Source organism: Melanostigma gelatinosum (genome assembly GCF_949748355.1).
Source record: "Melanostigma gelatinosum genome assembly, chromosome: 12".
NCBI lineage: Eukaryota > Metazoa > Chordata > Actinopteri > Perciformes > Zoarcidae > Melanostigma > Melanostigma gelatinosum.
The window spans coordinates 26,125,223-26,145,262 of NC_136645.1; the positions used below are offsets into that span (position 1 = coordinate 26,125,223).

General features: G+C 40.4%; 1 protein-coding gene across 3 annotated transcripts in view; it reads right to left on the reverse strand.

Moving 5' to 3' along the window:
• The window catches only part of ttc27 (tetratricopeptide repeat domain 27), a 74,419-nt gene that overhangs the window by 12,820 nt on the left and 41,559 nt on the right, over nt 1-20,040 (reverse strand). For all 3 annotated transcript variants that reach the window (XR_013772462.1, XM_079280772.1, XM_079280773.1), the window contains exons 9-12: nt 17,700-17,766; nt 8,575-8,688; nt 5,513-5,608; nt 4,011-4,133 (exon numbers count right to left, since the gene is read on the reverse strand). Coding sequence is in view for 2 of the 3 variants with exons in the window: in XM_079280772.1 (XP_079136898.1) it covers nt 4,011-4,133; nt 5,513-5,608; nt 8,575-8,688; nt 17,700-17,766 (400 nt within the window). In the remaining variant the exon portion in view is untranslated. The remainder of the gene's footprint in view (nt 1-4,010; nt 4,134-5,512; nt 5,609-8,574; nt 8,689-17,699; nt 17,767-20,040) is intronic.

Here is a 20,040-nt window from a genome sequence, read left to right on the forward strand (position 1 = left end):
CTAATCATTACATAAATGCTGATACTATGCTTGTGTGTTTCAGGCCACAGTCGGACTGACTTGAGCCCTGTGTGAACGAAACGCAGCCCTCACAATCTTTAGAATGAGGCCAGTCCCGTGGCAGAGCAAAACAACGCAGGGTTGCCCCGCTAGACAATTGAACCAAGCTCAACTTTTGCTGCAATTAAATGCAACGTCATCCAGCAATGTACTGTGTTCAAACCCCTTAAACGCTGGTTGATTATTTTGTAACGCAAATGCAGTCTTTCCACAGTTTCCCTGGCAATCATCACAACGAAAGATAAAACACAGTAGTTGCCCATGTGATAACTCTCCAGAGTTGTATGACATACAAACCACCGTGCAGTGTTTGGGCCTCTGCTAAACCTTTAAAACGCATTCATCCATTATTACAACTGGACTTCCTGGATGGTATTTTATTGCTTCACCTTAAACAACGCAGTCCCCATCATTGTTTTAACGCAGGTCGGTTTTCGGTCTCAATCCCTGCTTAGGTAGCAGGATGTGTCAAAAGGTTGGACAGCAAGCAAGTAGAGAAGGAGCAAGGGATCCGTTTATGGTGCTTTCTTTTGTAAAAATTCAAAGCACATGACTCAAATGATTGTATATTACTATGCATTTTAATCTTAATGCAGATCCAGGTACAGACTAAAACATTTCCATCTCCTATTATTACACCAGATTTAGAGGATTTTGCACACTGGTGGCTGGTTTACTACTCCTACATATGTGGCTGAACTACTTCACCCTTATTCACGCTCTCAGGTCAAACATGTTAAATGATCTGTCTGACCCATGGTGACCAAGCGTTTGAGGCAGTAGCACCAAAGCTGTGGAATGCTCCGCCTGCACATCTATGTTTTGCTGTTTCCGTGAAATCATTCTGTTTTTTGTGCATTAATGTAAATGATTGGCCCTTATATGGTCACATTGTGTTTTTTACGTTTGTAATTCTGCTCCTGTTAAGCACTTTGTGACTAATGTCTGTGAAAAGCACTTTATAAATACATCTTATTTACTTACTTACAGAGCAGGCTGTATTTGAGGAACGGAGGCCTGGCAGCCTGTAGGAGTCCCACTGAGGGTTCTGCACAGTCAGGAGTTAGACATTCATGTCAGTGATCAGGATCCACAAACCTGATGTCTGCACATCTCTAGGTCATGGAATTTAGAAAACTTTGTTATTTTTTCTACGTCCAACAGCAATCAATAAATAAATGCTCCGACATAAAAATAAATAATAATCCTGAATCTGTGGCTGTCACAGGACCGTAATAAGTTCAATCATTTCATTTGGCCGACTGAAATGATTGGACGGGCTACCTGCTAGCTGTGAGTACTAACAATGTTCGTTGTTATGTTCATAAGAATTTTTCTCCAAAGTTGTCAACCCTAGATTGAATGAGTGTGTTAGTATCCAAACACACGAAGCTGGTCAGCCATTTGTTGTGTATGAATACTAATGCATACTAGAGTTCCTCATGGCTACATAATGCATGCATACATACTTAGCATGCTATGCATATCAATGTTAATACAAATACAATACATAGTACATTAGTGAAAATCCAAGTCTGCACAGTGGGGATGTGGGTAATTAGCCAGAGTTCATGGCGTCCAGTTTCATTGTCTGTTATCTAGCAAGTGCCAATAGACGAAATATAGTTTATAATGGCCATGAGACAGATAGTCCAAAGATATTATGTGGGATGATCATGTGACAGGTTCACATACAACACATAAGCAAATTGTGTTTGATTTACACTGCTCGATCCAGCAGTTTTTCCCCTCTGTGACAGAACAATACGGCAGAACAATGTCCCTCGCTGACACCGTTGTGATCTGGGATGATACATACATCCATGAAGATCTTGTGTACTGTCTCTATCTGTATGTGTATGGCCATCAAAATGAAATGGTTCAAGATCCTCCTCATAATAATGGTAATAATCCATGGTTATCGGAGCCTTCCTGTCAACTACAACCCATCTGGCCATTCACCACTGGCCTCTCATTAACAAGACATTTTCACTTTTAGTTTTTAGCAAAACTCTCGAAACTCTGCTATACGTAAAAATCCCAGGAGACTGACACTAGCCACAGTCACCAAGATCACAATTTCATGTTTGGTGTGAACTTAAACTCTGAACCATTTTCTGCATGCCTTTATACATGAAGTTGCTGCTTTTATTCATTTATTGGCTGATTAGGTATTTGCATTATCGAGCAGGTTTAACAGTGAGTAACACCAAAAATGAGGCTACTGCAGAGTGTACATTTTAAACAAGATTCAGCTTCATCCCGAGCATCAAACGGGAGTTGAGTCAAAGGGACAGAATACTGCAACAGAACATCTATTGTTCCTGTTGCAGTTGTGTTTACCAGCATGAAATCTGTGCCATGTGTGTTTTAACTTTGCTTATTACGGACTGAACTTATTCATATATCATGTTTGTGGTTTTGTACTACTGCTTCATCTTCTCTGCATGCGTTTCAAGTTTCAACTAGGGGTGTGTTAGTCTTGCTCAGCTGTTTTCTTGATCGTGGATAATACCATCTTTGTACCTTTTCTGTAGTTGTACTGTTTTTGTGGGAACACTTTTGGGCCCTGACTTTTCATGAATACTAACGTTTGACTTGAAAACCATTTTATAAATCCTCCTATATACCCCACAGCACTCAAATTGGACTTTAACCCTGAAAGGGTATGGGTGATTTTTCAAACATTTCTACACACCTCTCTGGTCTTCTATTGTATAACGCAGATTAAGCGATGTGTTAAAATCATTTATTTTCTTTACATGCGCACTTGGGACATGTAACAGCCTTGCGACCATAGTTCTTTCCCATTTTTTCTTCACTGCCAAGCAGTCAACAAGTGAAGAAGTAAAGAAGATGAAGGTTTCTAGCGGTATCCCTCTGTGTCCTGCTGCCGGATCGGCTACATCCTCCTGTCAGACCTTCAAACCTTCGAAAGCTGCCTTGGCGCTGTTCACGACGAGCTGGCGCTTAACAGCTGTGGGCTGTTATTTATTATTTTTTAAATAGTATATAAAAAAGAAACTATCGAGTAAGGAAAAATAACAGATAAGAGTATTGACAAAGAACCAAAACGACAAGTAGCATTGAGAAGAGTATTAGAATCGCTAAAATCAACACCACGTGTCCACACAGACCGCATTGGACACAGTGACCGTGACATTTGACCACTAAATTCTAATCAACTCATCCACAGGTCAAAGTGGACATTCCTCAGATATGCGTGTCTTGGGGAAAGACATGACTAATGTTCATGGTTTGAGCTCCAGGCAGCATCAGAAGTCACTCAGCTCATAGCTGTGTTTAGTGACAAGCAGAGGGGTGGACTAAACCATTTTGTGCCTTTTGGGAGGACTTTAATTATTCAGTCTCTCAGCAGATGCATTCAGCCAATTATAATTTAGTTATAAAAATAATTACTTTATTAATTAAATGTAATTACTTACTTGCAAATGCAAACAAGAACAAACTTTTCATTCCTGGCATTTCACTCTTGGGTGGAACTAAACTTTTCTACAGCTTAACAACGAGGTACCATTATTGTAGAGTCTGTGTTTGGTTCTGAAATGGGCATATTTCTAATTGCCAAATGTTTTATTGTTACTATTGTTAATGCAATCCTGCTGATATGGGGGATGTGCTCACATCAGTGGAGCCATACACAGGAACAGGTAGAACATATTGTCTTTTTCCAAATGGGATGAGCAAGGCTTCATCAGCCCTTAACCAGTGGTTTAAAAATAAAAAGTAAACCTTGACCAACAAATTATAATCACTTCATCCTTGAGTCCTGTTGGACATGTGTGCCAAATTTGAAAAGATTTGCTCCAGGCATTCTAAAACCACCTTTTTTATTTATGTAGGCACAACAACAAAAAATTACCTAATTTGCATATTTATTGGTTTGGTATGTTGCGTGTGTGTGTGTGTGTGTGTGTGTGTGTGTGTACCTTGCCATGTTGGCCCAGCCTCTCATAGCAGATAACTACATCTTCCCAGAGCTCTAACTTTTCATAAATGAGCAGAGACGAACTGGTGCAGCCGAGGTCTGTCAGCAGGCTGGCCAGCTGTTTCTGTAGAGCAGGAGAGAACAAGACTAAGAGGCTATGCAGTGTTGTCAACATGCTAACAAGCGCACAGTAAAAATGCTAACATACTGATGTTTAGCAGATATTTTGTTTACCTGGTTCACCATCTTAGTGTGAGTTGGCATGTGTGTTTAGCATACAGCTTATAATGATGGAAATCATCAGTTTGCAGGTATCTGGTTCCCACAAGCCAATGTGAGCAAAGTCATTGTTCACCAAATACTGTGAGGGGGACATGATTGTCTGAACCAAATTTCATGGCAATCTTTCCAATAATTGTTCAGATATTAATGCTGGTGGCGCTCGAAGAACAGTCAGGGATCATCAAACGATACATTACGATACATTATTTAAGAACAATGTCATGACAATCCATCCAAAATGTGTTGCGATATTACAGTCTGGACCAACCTCGTCTTCCCTGAAGCCACATCACTAGTGTCTAAGTAACGACTATGAAACAATGAGCTGTACTGTAGGTTTGAATGTTGTTTTCCATACCACTGTAAAAGGAATGTTATCCTCTGGCTGCCTGGTCAGCAGTGATGTAACACATACAGTGTGATGTGTAGTTATAGGCCGGAAATGTTCAAAACCAACAGTAGTACCTAACATGTAAAAATGCCTTCACTCCAAAGGCATTTACTAACTGAAAGCAAGTCCCGGAACAGCTAATGAACCTGACTTACTTTGGTGATTCTCTGACATTTTAGTTTTTAATGAAATTGCTCAGATGGTTTGCAATGAAATTAAATTCAGGTATTCAATGTCCCAAGAGGATGAATCGTGTGACTTTTCTCTTGCTCGAATCGCCCAATCACTTTTGCTCTCGTGACACCAGCAGGTCAAAGTTTTCACTGATCCAGTGAATTTCTCAACATCTACGAGAGGGATTGATTCAAAGTTTGTATCGACATGCATGGTTCCCAAATGATGTATCCTAATGACATTGTTGACTATTCATCTAATGCAACCGTGACATTTGACATTTCAGGTTGTTGGTGTTTTGCAATAGAATTTGGTCCAGACTCACGTCAGTCAGTCAGTCCAATACTTTTGTTTATGATCAAACACTTACTCAGCTAATGACATTCCCATCAGCCCCAACAGTATTTTGTTTAGTGCCAATTAGTTAAAATTTGCATGCTAACACCCTTAACGAAAACCATGGTAACCACATCTTACACATGAGAATGTTTGACATTAAAACAAAACAGGCTGCCAATGTTTGCATTTAGCTTAGCTGCACCCCCTCTTCACAGAAAAGTTAACAGTCTTATTCATGTCGGGAATTTTCTCTTTGTTTATAAAAATGAAAGACATTCAAATTTGGAATGTGTTTTTGAAAATAAAGTGTTTCCTACCTGGACATCCCATCTTGGGGGGGCTTGGCAGGAGTAGAACCCTTTGAGTCGCTCGGTTACGGGACAGTTCTTGTCTTCAAAGTGGTCTACTGTCGCCTGGAAAAGGAAAACAGAAGATGACATTCGGTCCGTTATCCGTTTGTCAACTTGCCAAACCGATAACAGACTGATCTACAGGAGAGCACGAGCACTGCTCCTCCATGACCCGTTTGAGAGGAGAACTTCAGCAGAGAAACTGCAGGTGACAGAGCTGATCCCAGATCAGCCTGACCTCACAATCAGACAGCAGACGAACAGGAAAGGGAAGCAGTACATGCAAAGCTTCTCTAGTAGCTGTACACCAGTCATGTTAATAACTTATTTGGCTTTTTAAAACAACGGGGACAGATCCAGCACGGACAGTTAGGGAGTGAGGGATGAGGAGGTAAGGAAACATGAGAACACCAGGGTAGGGAGTGAGGGATGAGGAGGTAAGGAAACATGAGAACACCAGGACACACATGAGAACTCTGTCAAGCTACATATTATGCAAAGTGAACATCTTTTCTTCTACATAGTTGTCCTCAGTCTCATCTGCTTAACTTGGTCATGGAGGCATCAACATGTAATAGAGATGTTAAATTAACAGTGAAAACTCATCATAGCTTAATTTAACATCAGTATTCATAATTACACTTCATGTTTACTTCTCCTGATCTTTACCTCCCTATTAGTTTCCCCAACAAACATGTTTTTATATATATATATGTTTTATATTATCGTGAACATTAATATATGATATATATATTATTGTATTATACTGAATTGCCTGTGAGGGTGACAAAAATAAGATGTCCTGACGTGTTTATCAAAGTGTTATTTACTGCTTTTTTTCGTGTTGGAATAAATGCTAAATATTTAACTGTAATGCGTGTTTGACACCTTAATTTGTTTTGCATTACATCATTCTGGGATGTTTGCTGAAATTGATTGGATGTGGCACAGCCCTACCTAGAACATGTTCCACCAGCCGCCACTGGGGACTAGACAAGAAATATACACTGTTGATTAAAAAACACGAGAACTGAAAAACCATCTCAGTAATACACCAGGTTTACGATATATCGGGTTAGAATAGCCATATTATTAAAACTCAGTTTTCAGCTTAACAGATTCAAATAAAAGGTAAATCCTCCATTAACAAAACGTAGAGACTGATGTGTACAACAGTCCGTCCAGCAGGGACTATCAGGACATTCTGGAGACAAGTGTTTAGTCTTAAAGTTTACACGAATAACAGTCCTGCATTAAAACAATGCAAGGGTGGTGAAGGTGTGTTGCCCCAGGTACAGGCAAGGCATTAAATAAAATGTGAAGGAAAGATCCTTACGTTTGAAGGCTGATCAGATAAAGGTTTCATGTATATTTTTACATTTAACAAATCGCAATGCAATACATATATATTGGGATTAACCCTTAGTTAAAGCATATTTCATACAGTATTATGTTGATTTATGGTGTATTTCATCATACATGATATCTTCTGTTGCTAAAGAGACTAGAAGGATGGAATGCGTTTCATTTGTTGAACCTTCGATTCAATTTATTGCTTCTTATATAGGAAAATCACTCCAACTACATAAAGTACTTCTAAATTACAGTAAGTGCTTCCAATTGTTTTCTCAGAACATAGCCTCAGGATTGAAACGTTGTGTTAAAAATAGAAGAACAAGCCATGTTATATTTATTAAGTTCAGCATGAGCAGAGCAACTATCATCTTCCAACCAGGGGTTTGCGTCTCAGAACATCTTCACCAGCTTTTCATAATCCCATAACGACGTCTTTCACGGGCTTTCTGTGCTTCGGGTTGTTTTGAAAGAGAGCACAAGGTTCCTCAATAACTCACAGGCACCGTGAGCCAGGTCGAGCGCTGCAGCTACTTACTGGAATGTCATTTCCATCTAACAACACAGACCATTGCAGTAACAGTCCCAGTGTTCTGGACTAGGGAATAAAAGCAACACATGTGTGTGTATCCAGGTAATTAGATGGATATATTGAGAAGTTTACACGAATAACAGTCCTGCATTAAAACAATGCAAGGGTGGTGAAGGTGTGTTGCCCCAGGTACAGGCAAGGCATTAAATAAAATGTGAATGTGATTCAAATCAAAGTGGTGCAACTCAGTGGGTCATAATCTTAGTCCATACATGAATCCTGTGTGTTTGGAGATTTGTCTGCAGTTCAATGTTTTCCTCACTGAGCCGAGTGTCACAGGCTCACGTTTTAACGGACACTATGAGATTTAGCAAAATATGTGTCTCAGTCACTTTGTAGCGTCGCTAGATTTACGTTTCACTGAGCAGCAAACAAAGTAGACCTAGCTCGCCAACGTACAACAATTAGTGGCGTGACTGTCAAATAAAGGCAAAATACCAACATAAAAATCTTTTAAAACACACAAAACTGAGTTGAACAGAGTTGTTGCATGTTGTGCACAAATAAGCTTCTTCTTAAGGGCTGGCAAATACAAATACTGAATGAGACACAGATCGGTTCCAGCCAATATATAATTGCCTTGACCTGTAATCTCCATGTCCAGCAACAATAATCAGACAGTGGGAGCAGCATAGAAAGTCTCTATAATAATGTTTTCACTGGCTGGTTCACAGTAGCTGTCCGACCTCTTCCCTGCACGCCATTCATGTTCCTGCCTGTAGTTGGTTTATAACGGTTATATAGTTAGAACATATAGCATCTCTGGTTTTACTGCTTTTTTGTTTGTACCATTGCACCTGGTGAGAAGCAACTCAAAACCTGATTCCAACATGAAGGTTCCAATGTTCTGGGCAGATGGAGAAAATACCGGTAATTCCCTGTGAGGGAGGCCCATGCAGGTCAAAGCCCTTTCTGTAGCTCGTCTACCTTTACATTTCCACGAGTGGTTAAGTTGAACTGCTTTTATAGAGAAACACTTTAATTCTTCATTAGAAAAGGCAGACTGTGAATCCTAACATGTAAATAATGTGTCCAGTGCTCCTAAAGAAAAATAGAAATACAATCCCCCATCACACCTCCTTACCTGGGTTTGCATCATGGCTCTCTCGACACATCGGGAATTCCCCTTTTCCAGTTTGGTCCTGAGGCAAAGTGCTGTGACTTCTACAGCCCAGAACTTCGGCTGACGGAGGATACACTGCAGACATACGAGGGAGGGACAACGTGTGGGACAGTCTTTTAGACAGCATGAGGACATTCAAAATCAATCACAATCCAGGACTACACTCCAATTCTGATGATTTAACAAAGTCAAGGTTTGTTTGTTCAGTAGAGCTGTACCAAATGTATTTTTTTATATATATTTGAAGCTTCTGAGGTTTTAGAATGAAGCCTCAAATGTCTATTTTCCAGTGGTGGGCCGTCAGGGCCAGCTAAGCCTTCTCTGCTGGCCTAACCGGAATCACAAAGTTACCGCTATTTTATAATTGAATCTTTTTTCCCCCTTTATCTTATGTTTTCATTGCACAGCTCCAGTCTTCCTCTGTTGCTCTGCTTCCAGCACAGCTTGTTTTAAGGAGAGATTCAGCCCGGTGTTCAGTTAATGCCGGCCGGTGTTTCGGTAACGCAGGCTGGTGCTGCTTTCGCCGGCTGGTGGATTTATTTGTCACGCTTACCGTTTGATGCGACTGGTTCTAGTCACTGTGTTAATTACATTGATTCGGATTTGTCCGTTAATGACTAAGCATCCCGTCATCACGGGGTTATTTCGGTTTTTTGTTATTGTTCCGGGTTCAAAAGGTCACACATCCAGTTACGTGAGCGCAGTCCACCGAAAATATTTTATTTACGACAAGTTAAGCTTCTGCATTTTCCAAAGGTATTGTTCTCATAGCAAACTGTTTAATATGAATATGTGTATTATTACACCAACAAATAACCGTAGCTCAGTAGGACAGCACAGAAGGCCCAGGTATAAAATGCACGGCCCGCCACTGCTGTTTTCATATTTTAAGACTTCATCACCCTAAAAAACAAACGCCAACAAAATCCTCAATTAAAATACAGTGATTCATCGGACTCAATGAGTTAGTATATTTTTTTATCAAATCAATACTCTAGTGAATATAACTCAGTTGATTGCTTCTAGACCAGCTTCACTCAGCTGCATGTCACTTTGCATTTTTTTAAGAGCTATTAAAGTCAATGCAACTTACCACTTAGTGACTGTTCCATTTTAAACCAGTAAAGTGAGGGTTAATGCACTTTGAGCTGTTCGAAGATGTTTAATGGGAGGAAATGGTTGAGTTTTATTGACAGACGCAAGACTTAACTAGAAATAAACTTTAATCATCAGGGTTCATTTACTGTCATTCTACAACACAGGGGTGACCAACCAAATGCAGTTGCAGTCTGTTTAGAATTGTGAACAGGAGTCTTCTCTTGGTCTTGTGTTTCCACAAGTTAATCCAAGACAAGCAATCATTCACTGCTTGATCTGGTAGCCGTATACTTAATCATTCTCCCTTTGACGGGTGGTGCTCGTCTATCATTCGACAGTGGTTAGAGTGATGACATGTTGTCGAGATACTGACCTCGAAACAAATTCCATGCAGAGCAGGAGCACTTCTTTAAAGCAGCGCAGGGAAACACGAATGCATTTCCATTTACAGAGTAGCGGTTTACCGAACTCTTTATTAGTGACAGCCAGGCTTATAAACTAACTAAGACTGCCATCATTATCTTGCTAGTTCACACTACTGCATGAGCAGAGAATCAAAAAACATACAACCTTAACTTCCACAACAATAAACAATTTGGCTTAGCATCATTGCTCATCACTCTTAAGCTGTAAAAGGGAGAAGCTGTACAGATCTTGAATAAAATGATACATAAGACCTAACGTCCTTGTTATTCTCCTTCCCCTTATCTAAAAGGGACACAGGGCCTAGGTGTGTGCTGTGCTCTGTAGTGACAAGTCAACCATCCATCTTCAGTCAGAAACCGAACCATTAAATCATGTAACAGCCAGAAAGTCCTCATCTGTGTGCAGTGGTGATGATCTGCTGTAATATAGCTGGGAGAGCTTAGTGGTACAGGTTCAGATGAGCTGATAAAGGGAACATGGGCATCCTGCTGATATACTGGAAAGCATCACTCAAGCATTTTGTATGAGCTCAGGTTTTTTGGCTTGATTTATTCAGAACAATTTATACAACAATCAACAACAACCCCCTATCGCTCAGACGATGGATAAGCCTCTGGGGGCAAGTAGCTATGTTTCTGTGGTTCCAGTGAGGCCAGCAGATATCTGGGCCAAGACTTCCCTCCATGTGCCGCTCATTGTTTACAGTCGGTTTAGCAAGTTGAGATGCGAGACACTGTAAAACCAGATTGCTTCACAAGTAGCCAGCTAACAAGCTCATTTTAAACAAACGACCTTCACCATCATTGTGGATTCTGAGATTACATTTCAGCAAATACGTTTGACCTGGTTTGTTCTTAATACGGCCGGTTTACCTGCATTCAACAAAAGACTGCTTCAACCAAAACACTTCGGATGCCAAAATCTTGTCCCGTTTGCTGCAGAACCTGTTAATAGTTTCTACTTACACCATGTTGATCACAACGGAAATATACAATTAACGTGATGCATGGTTTGAGGCAAGAAGAAAACACACTAATGTTTGTGGATGCTCAGTGAGTCTTGCTGGACTCCTCAGTGCAACACTAAATTGTCCTAATTAGAGAGTTCTACCTCCAGCAACATCAATCACTGAGCAATTAAAATCAAATAAGGCATGTTCAGCATGTGTCATGTCATTAACACAAACGAGCACTAAGCTAATCACAAAAGCAATGACAGATTTTTACAGTAGTGTGATAGTAACATCTTAAAACGATTATTAACATTTCTAATATTAGGGCTGATTATTTTCTATTGTATTTTAAAGTAGACTGGACAATTCCTTTTTTAGAATAATGACTAAACAAAAAAAAAGTGTCACATTGCAGTTTTAATGTCTTATGTCTCAAACTTAATGCTCTTTATCTTAGATAGAGCATTCTGAATCTACGGCATCCAATGACGATGACAGTGTTGACTAGTGACGACCTGCACAGACTGCTGCTCCCCCTCTCACTGCTTATGTCTCCGCTCATACACACAGATAGCACTTAAGTTCTGACTACATCCGTTGATGACTGTCCATTTTTGAACGATTTCCCTCAAAATCAGAGTCTTGTTTCGATATTGCTGTGTCTAAGACTCTTGTAATGATTTTGCCAGGTAACGGCCAACCTTTACAACCCTAAGAAAACAATGGCATGGATGGATATCAAAGCTGCCCTTGATAATATTATGCTATACCTAAAACTGAAGAGTTTGCGTTCCGTCGATGGTGAATTAATAGTGAGAGAGAAAACAATGTAGAAACCAATTGAAAAAGGTGAATAAAAACAGTATTTATAAGGAAAAAAATTGGACTGACGTGTATGACATGACCGTGTTGTACTAATAGTGTCAGTGTTGGAAATGTACATTATGCTGAATTAACCATGTGAGCCATGAAAGCAGGTTAAAAGCCTAAAAGCAGCGAATACGGCACAATCCCTCACTTCATTTGTTGAGTTTTTGAATTGAAGTACAAGCAGAGAAGGTTACGTTTCATTGATGGCTTTGAATTAATTGCAAAAAATGGCAAATTGGAACCAATGGGAAATAATGAAGGAATAAAAGTAGTGTGAATGTTTTTTTTACCTGACCTTTATAAGCAATTAGGCAGAATTTCTTTGCGGTGACCATCTCTATTATTTGAACAAAAGCTTTACCAGTATAATGTGTGACTAAATGTGGAAGTACACTGGTAAAATATTGTCCGAATAAAGTTGAAGCAAAATGCTGGACTGACCATAGATTTATCATACGACAGCTACTACAGGCCAATAAATGATCCTTCGCAGCGTATTAGACAGTTTTTCTGACTTGGGATTTCCAAAATGAATATCTTTCCGTTAAAGACATGTTCCTTCAGCGCAGTCCCGATCAGACAGGCGAGGGCTGTCATGATGCAGGTTTGCGTTGAAGGGAACATGTATGGTAATGCCTAATGGTCTTAAGGTGGGAGCTGGACATAAGTGGGGTCACTAAATCCTGATAGAAAGGTTATTTCATATCACAATAACTATACATATCACAATATAGCATATTTTCTGATAAATCGATACATATTTTTGTACTCTTGTGAATGAAATACTTCACAAATTTAAAGTACTGAGTATATTCTCATTTTATAAAGAACTTACTATATATCAACTATACATTTAATTATTTTGTGTTATAGTTCTGAATAATTATTTTATAATAGTGTGCATGGCTTTTGCATTGAATGTGTTGTAACTGTTATGTTCATTCTGTGCTCATGACATCTATCACACCTCTGTCCATCCTGATAGAGGCTCCTCCTCTGTTGCTCTCTACGGTCTCCTCTTTTCTCCCAGTTAAAGGGTTTTTTTGGAGAGTTCTTCCTGTTCTGATGTGAGGGTTCCTGGACAGAGGATGTCGCATGTGTACAGATTGTAAAGCCCTCTGAGGCAAATTTGTACATTTTGTGGAGACAAAATCAATTGAATTGCCCGTTTTGTTCATCAGTTAGCCGCTGTATGTAGTACAAGAGAGTTATTGTTCCTACATAAGCAGCCACAAACAAACGTGTTAATGCATTTCCGTGAACCACCGTCTGTAGTTTGTTTCAGGGGAAGAAAAAAAAAAAAACACAGCAGCATGTTGTGCCGATAAATGACAACAGATAGCCAGCAGTGGAGACCGGTGGCAAACTTTGCAAAGATGGTTTTCTGGTCCATGTCAGACTTTGTTACGAGCTCTTCTAGTTTTAGTTGGGCTGACTCAGAGACCTTTCTGCATGTTGTTCACCTCTCCATGATAGCAGAACTGCAGTTCACTCCAGCTTCGCTCTCACATGCACGGATCATATAACATGTCGGGTAATAACAGTCATACGAGCTCCGCAAGGTCCTCCAGGAAAGTGACCGAAGTAACGTATCGATGAAGACAGCTAGACATGCGACAACCATCTAACCAGCCTGCAGATTCCTGGATCTACATGTAGGCTGGGAAGATGGCTGCTCACAGAGCCAGCAGCCGCCTGCAGCTTTTCCATCCCAGCTCATCATTTGGACAGCATCATTAGCTGAAATATGAATGATTAGACGAGCCGGACTTAAGCTTGAACTCCAGTAATTATGACAAATGGTTCACTGATAAAAGCTCTATTTACACATCTAGGGATTATACAAAGAAGGCCAATTCACTTTTAAATGCTTTAGAAACAAGTCTTAAAAATCTTCCATTGAGTAAATATTTTACATTTAAATCAAATTGTTTACAGGATATTCAACCTTCTTTTCTATGTAATGAATGCAATATTTGACTTTATTCCTTACAGGGCTTGTACAAAGGCAATAACGTAGCCCATGAATATGAGATACGAGTTTACCGGTAATTCCTCCTCGTCATTGTAGAGGTTTGTTTATGGCGTTTTGCCAGCTACACCTACAGTCGACGGGCATATCTATGAGTTACGAGTCTTTTTGGTTCTTCAGTTCATTTTGTTTGTACGCATAGACCGTGTTTTGTTGACCACAGCAAAGTCCTTCCATCCAAATGTGATCATTTGCGGTATCATCTGGTTTTGTGCTGATGTGTGCAATGACAAACACCATCAATGCTGCTCCTTTACTCCTGCTGGGGACTGAGGGAACAATTTGCTTTTCTCTCGTCCCGGTGATCGACACATCTGGGTGATGTGTTTTCTATTCAATGGTTTTCCGTTCACATAGCTTACAACGATGGAGCAACACCAACATTTTTGTCCTTGTCGTGTACACAACTCTTTATTAAAGACCCGGGTCTTCCAGCTCCAATGTTTTATTTGCGCTCATCATAGTTTGACCGGCTCGTATGGCAATAAACTTGTTTCACTAACCTGTTGCTAACAGCATACAGCTAAAGGTTTCCAGGCGGAACTCTAGCTCCTAAACTTTGATTCCACAGTACATGCATCTATCTACATACGATATATTCTGGACCCCTGGACTACTGTGACCCGGCTGTGAAGGTGCAGCACAAATACACAAACCCTGATTGCCCTACTACTGACGGAATGAGGTACGCAAGGAACATCAAGCGTTGAATCGCTACACACTTATAACATCATTTTTAGCCGTGCTAGCGATATTGCTAGCGACTTTGGTGCAGACTGAAAACTACTTTTGAAGAGATTACAATGGAATTCATGGTTCCCAGGGGATGAATCCTAATTACTTTGTTCATTCTTTGACTTGTCTAGTGCCACCAACAGATTTCAATGAAACAAGGAAGTCCTCAAATGAATGACTTGAGTCAAAATTTGTATCGCAATGTTTCTAATTCCACAAGCAACTTATTTGTTTAGTTTTACTGACATCGTTTTGCTGATTTTTATCCAGTGAAAATAGTCATTTCTGCAGCGTGGCTCACAGAAAAACTTAGTTATTGCTGCTACCGACAAATGCAAAAAAATCAAGGCTCAATTAAAGGTGAACTGTTAATGACTTTATCCTCTTTGACTTTACCCTAAGAAGACATGCAGCTTCATGACAAGTTCACAGAGTTGACTTCAAAATACTTTGTTCAATCAGACGCACGACTCACTTTCTCACCTTTCAATTTGTGTCTTCAGTTCCACTCACTCTTCCAACTTATTCATCTTTAATTAACTGGCTTGTGTCTGCAAAGAGTGGGAGCAGCCAGGCGAGAATTAGACAAAATATTTCCATCAGGAACACAACAAATAAAACTGTCGAAAGTTGTGGCGCTTCACAATTGACAATGCTTGCCTAATTTCATGGCAATCCATCCAAGTTTCGTCAAAATATTTAGAAGTGGTGGATGAACTGATCAACCTTGCCAAACAGGGCATTATGCAAAATAGACTGAACTTTTAATCCACCACCATGTGTTTAAACTAGAAAAGTAAAATCGGTAAAGTGCAGATCTCTGCCAGGTGTGTCTGCAATAACCACTGCTGTAATGATTCGCACTTCTCAGGCAAAAGATGCACTCTCATAATCTATGCAGCTGTCTGCACCTAACCTGACCCGCCAGATGGTTTGTTGTTCAGAACTATCTGAGAAGCAATCATTAGAAACTGTTTGGAAAAGGGCAGGCACTTTCAAAAACTACTTTGCAGGTGATTACATGAATCATCTGTCAATCAAACTCTGGCCTGAGCCAGTCGAGAGAAGAACAAAAATATATTTTCCATCCCTAAAGCAGTCAGTTCTTTGCTCTCTCGTTCCGATATAACTGATGCCATTGCAGCATCTACGTTAAACTCTTTAGGTTAGCGTAGATGCTGTTTTTAGAACAGTGGCCTCGCTGTATTGTCTCGGACACACCAGAAGTTTGACCACGGTCTCTTTTCTGGCTGGAGGTTGATGCCAGCCAGGAGCCTGTTGAGTGGGGTCTGACACCAGATGTTTGTTTGGGACATCCTTTGACTCCCATTCCTTTTCCGGAGCAGATTGGGCGGTAAAGTCAGCTGTTTTTTTTAATCTCCAAATTGGTAAACTTGACAGCAGACGAGCAGTAGATGGGTTGAAGATGTCTTCGTGGATTGCCAGATGAGGAATCTTTGACCTTTTGGAGCAAGCTTCAAGTAGGTGCGACTAGTTAGATATGTGGGTACGTTAGTCGACCAACCCCTCCCCCCGTTACTCCCAACACATCAAGTAACGCAGCTTGGTCAGTGCTTCTGTATGCAAAGCACCTACCTGCGGCATTATGGGAGAGCAACTGACACATTTTAAAGAGCGAGATCGTCACAGGGCAGAAGTGTAGGTGGCTGGGTCAAACAAACAGGACATTCATCCAGGAGACTAAAAGACATTTTTTCAACTATGTCATTGGTCATGCGAGTCGTTTACAATGGCAGTCACGTGATTCATGTGTGGTAGTAACGTACGTAGCAGAGTTACTCATCCATGCTCTTTTCCTAAAGTGTTTTTGTTGCCTAAATCTAACTTCCTTTGCAGATGGAAGTTTATTTTGAAAAGACGCAATTGCACGTAACAAGCATATATTGACACTGACACGAGCAGACCTGACGTTCGAGGGAACGGTAAAGGTAAAGCCTCGAGGTTTGGCGCTTGGTGCCACTGAGTAAGCTGTGTTATGTGACGCATTGGTGTGAGAATGTGTTGGTTCGATAGGACAGGGAGCCAGGGGGAAAAGTGTTGGGCAAATAGTCCCTGTTATGACTCATGGTGTGTATGGGGTGACCTGGACCAGAAATGCAGAGGGGCAGTACTGAGGTTCACTGTAGGAGCTCCGCATTTTTGAGCTGACAAGCTTACAAAGCAGTTTGTGTCGGGACCTTTACTGCAGTTACTTTCAGATGCTCCTTGAAGGACAGGGTCCAGTCAAGGGTCACTCCCAGATAGGTGACATTTGACAGGATCCTGGATACAGCCAACATATAAACTTTCATGCCAGGCCTACGTACTACAATGAAATGAGATGATATGATGCATGATTAAATATGAATAATATACATTTTATTAACCATTCTTGCATTAGGAATGTTTTGCCTCCAGGACTTCACTTTCTCCAGCAGTTTAGAAGCAAGACATGGGAACTTCGTCCTTCAGGAGGTGCAGTGCTAAGTCACAGGAACTGAAACCTACACCGTACATCTCCTAAAAGATGACAAATTTACTATTCATTTCTTCTTTACTCCGATTGCCAACAGGTGTCTGCTTTGAGCTCATCCACCGCCACACTCTCGCTCGACCACGTACTGAGCTAAGCATCAATGCATCAATGTGAACATGTGGATTTCACTTAAACCCGGCCTTGGCCATTTTCCCACTCTAGGATGAAAGTGGTTTTCTTCATCTTTTGTGATTTGCCACGTGGAGCACCATGTGTGCATGTGAAGCCCACAGGGTCAGGTGTTTCCAACCCAGTGGAAAAATGTTGTTTGTTTGCATTTGATTAATTGTTCAGCCCTAGTTAAGATTCATATATTGTTGAAAATATAAGGGCTTTGGGATTTCAATAACAGTGAGGGATGTTCAATGCAAAAGCAATAGGACAAAAACAGGGCATCTGTAACTACGGTGTCACAAAAACAATGAACAATTACTTACAGATGTAAAGGCCAGGAGTTCCTCTTCCGTCAGTTTGTGGACGGGGTTATTCTTCTGGAAGTCAGTGCTGCAATACAACAGTCTTGGTCAACAGTATATACGTTATGAAACAAGACTAAGTCTACAGCTATGTTAGCAGCGCTGCGAAGCTGTGGTTTAAGCTAAAGCTAAATGCTAAATTCAGCATGCTAACATAATCAAAACACCACTGCTGAACACTGATGTTTAGCAGGTATATTGTTTGCCATGTTCACAGTTTAGCATATTAGCATGCTAACATTTGCTAATTGCCAATAAACAAAGCTGAGGCCAAAGGGGATGTCATTAGAATTGCAGGTAGACTATTTGATCCTAATCAAAGTATTCGACCAATGGAAATGTTATCCTAGCTTAGGGAATCAACGTTATTACAATTCATTACCGGGAGCATAGGGAATGTGTACCAAATCCCATGGCAATGCATCTAATAGTTTCGTTTGGAATGCAGTGGAGTCACCATTCTTAGACATTCCTATGGACGATTCAGTGGACTGCATGCTGTACAAAACTGTTAATCAGAAGCAGGGTTATGATCAGGATTATATCACGTCTGGCAGTACTTGTTAGAAGCCAGTCATTGAGGAAAGAGGTTGCTGAACTGCAGGATAACGTACACCACCTTCGTGAATACAGAATGCCTGTTTGATGGCATGAACGGAAACCTGGCTCAGCTTCTTGGATTTGGATTCTTCATTGAATATCAACAGCGGGACTGTGGAATTATGGGGCAATTGCAAGGTGGAGGTTTACGTTTGTACAGCAGACATATTGTGTACCAATATCTCTGTACGGAAACTGTTGCAGAGTGTCAAATGAGTGCAACACTAAACATGCATTCCAGAACAGACTGTGAAAATGTGTACTGTTCTCTCCAGATTGAAACAAAGTTACGTGTGCTTGGTCTGACGGGACTTTTTCCACTCGTGTGGCCGCTTTAATCCGGTGTAAATACTTTTTGTTTTCGACAAGGTTGGACAAAATGTCATACGAACTAGTTCTGTTCGAGCACAGTAAACAACAAAGTTGGGAGCACTACTTCTGATCAGAGCAGTTAAAAGAGACTGCGGGAAAATATGACTAAACACCACAAAAACAAATAACCTTCCTAACTTGCCTGAGGTTACCAGCTAGTGAGTCAAAAATGTTTACTTCGATGAAAAAAATCTCAACTTAAAAGTCCACTTACAACCCCTGTCCACAGCTTTCTATAATAATATATATAATAATAATTAACTTTCAAGGTTAACTACTTATGAAACAAGCGATTACGACATTTCACATTGTGAAGTCAAACTAAAGAAATAATTAATGAACTCATGTTGCAAACCGGAAAGGAACCTTTCGGCAGTCCGAGTTGCCGCACGGACTATAAATGAGGTGGCACACAACATCAATAAGGAAGGAAGGAAGTGAAGCGAAGCCGCAAACTGAAGCAATGCTTAGCGCAAAAACATCCAACCCCGTGCAAACAGACCTACAAACGCCAGAGAGGCAGCCGGTAAGACACCAAGCCCATCAGGAGACCCAGCGGACAATTGAAAGTAAATGTTTGTGCAGGCGATAGCCGCTAGTGTTAGCCACGGGGCCGAACCGGCAGTGCGGTCGTTAACCCTATAAATGCCAGTGTGTGTCATGTTTGATTCTCATTCATAATTTAATGATGTCATGATTGTTTAGTGAGCTTATATGTAGCAGAGAAATTAGTTAAAATGATTATGATATTATATTATTGTGGTGGCATTATTTAAATCAAGTAAATGTAAAATATTTAAAATCTGAAGTTAACTTAATGAAATCCCTAAATGCATTAATAATAACAGTTGGAGAATTTATGTCGCACTTTGTTTAATTTAAGAGGGAAAAGGAAATAATTGTTAAAAATGTATATTTTCCAGAACATTGTAAAAACAACCCTTTTCTTGTTTATTGGTTCAAAAGGTTTTTCACCTACCTACCTGCTTGCTTGCAAACTACTTGCTTACTTGCAAAGTACCGACTTACCTGAAACCTTGAAATCACAAAATAAAAGAAGATAAGAGGAAAAGAAAAGTGTGGTTATTGAGTGAAGTCCAGCAACTCTGGGTAGATGTCCAACTCCTTCAAGTGGAGATTGCACAAAGAAGGGGAGAACTTGGCAGGGAAAAACCGCCAGTACCATAAAGCTGGCCAGGAAAAAGTACAGGAGCTTAAAGCTGGAACAGCAGGAGCAAAAAACCTGGAATCCTGGAAAGGAAAAAGAGTGGAGGATAAAGCACCATAAGCAACAGTAAAGGCGCCATTGGAAACTCCACTTGTCAAATTC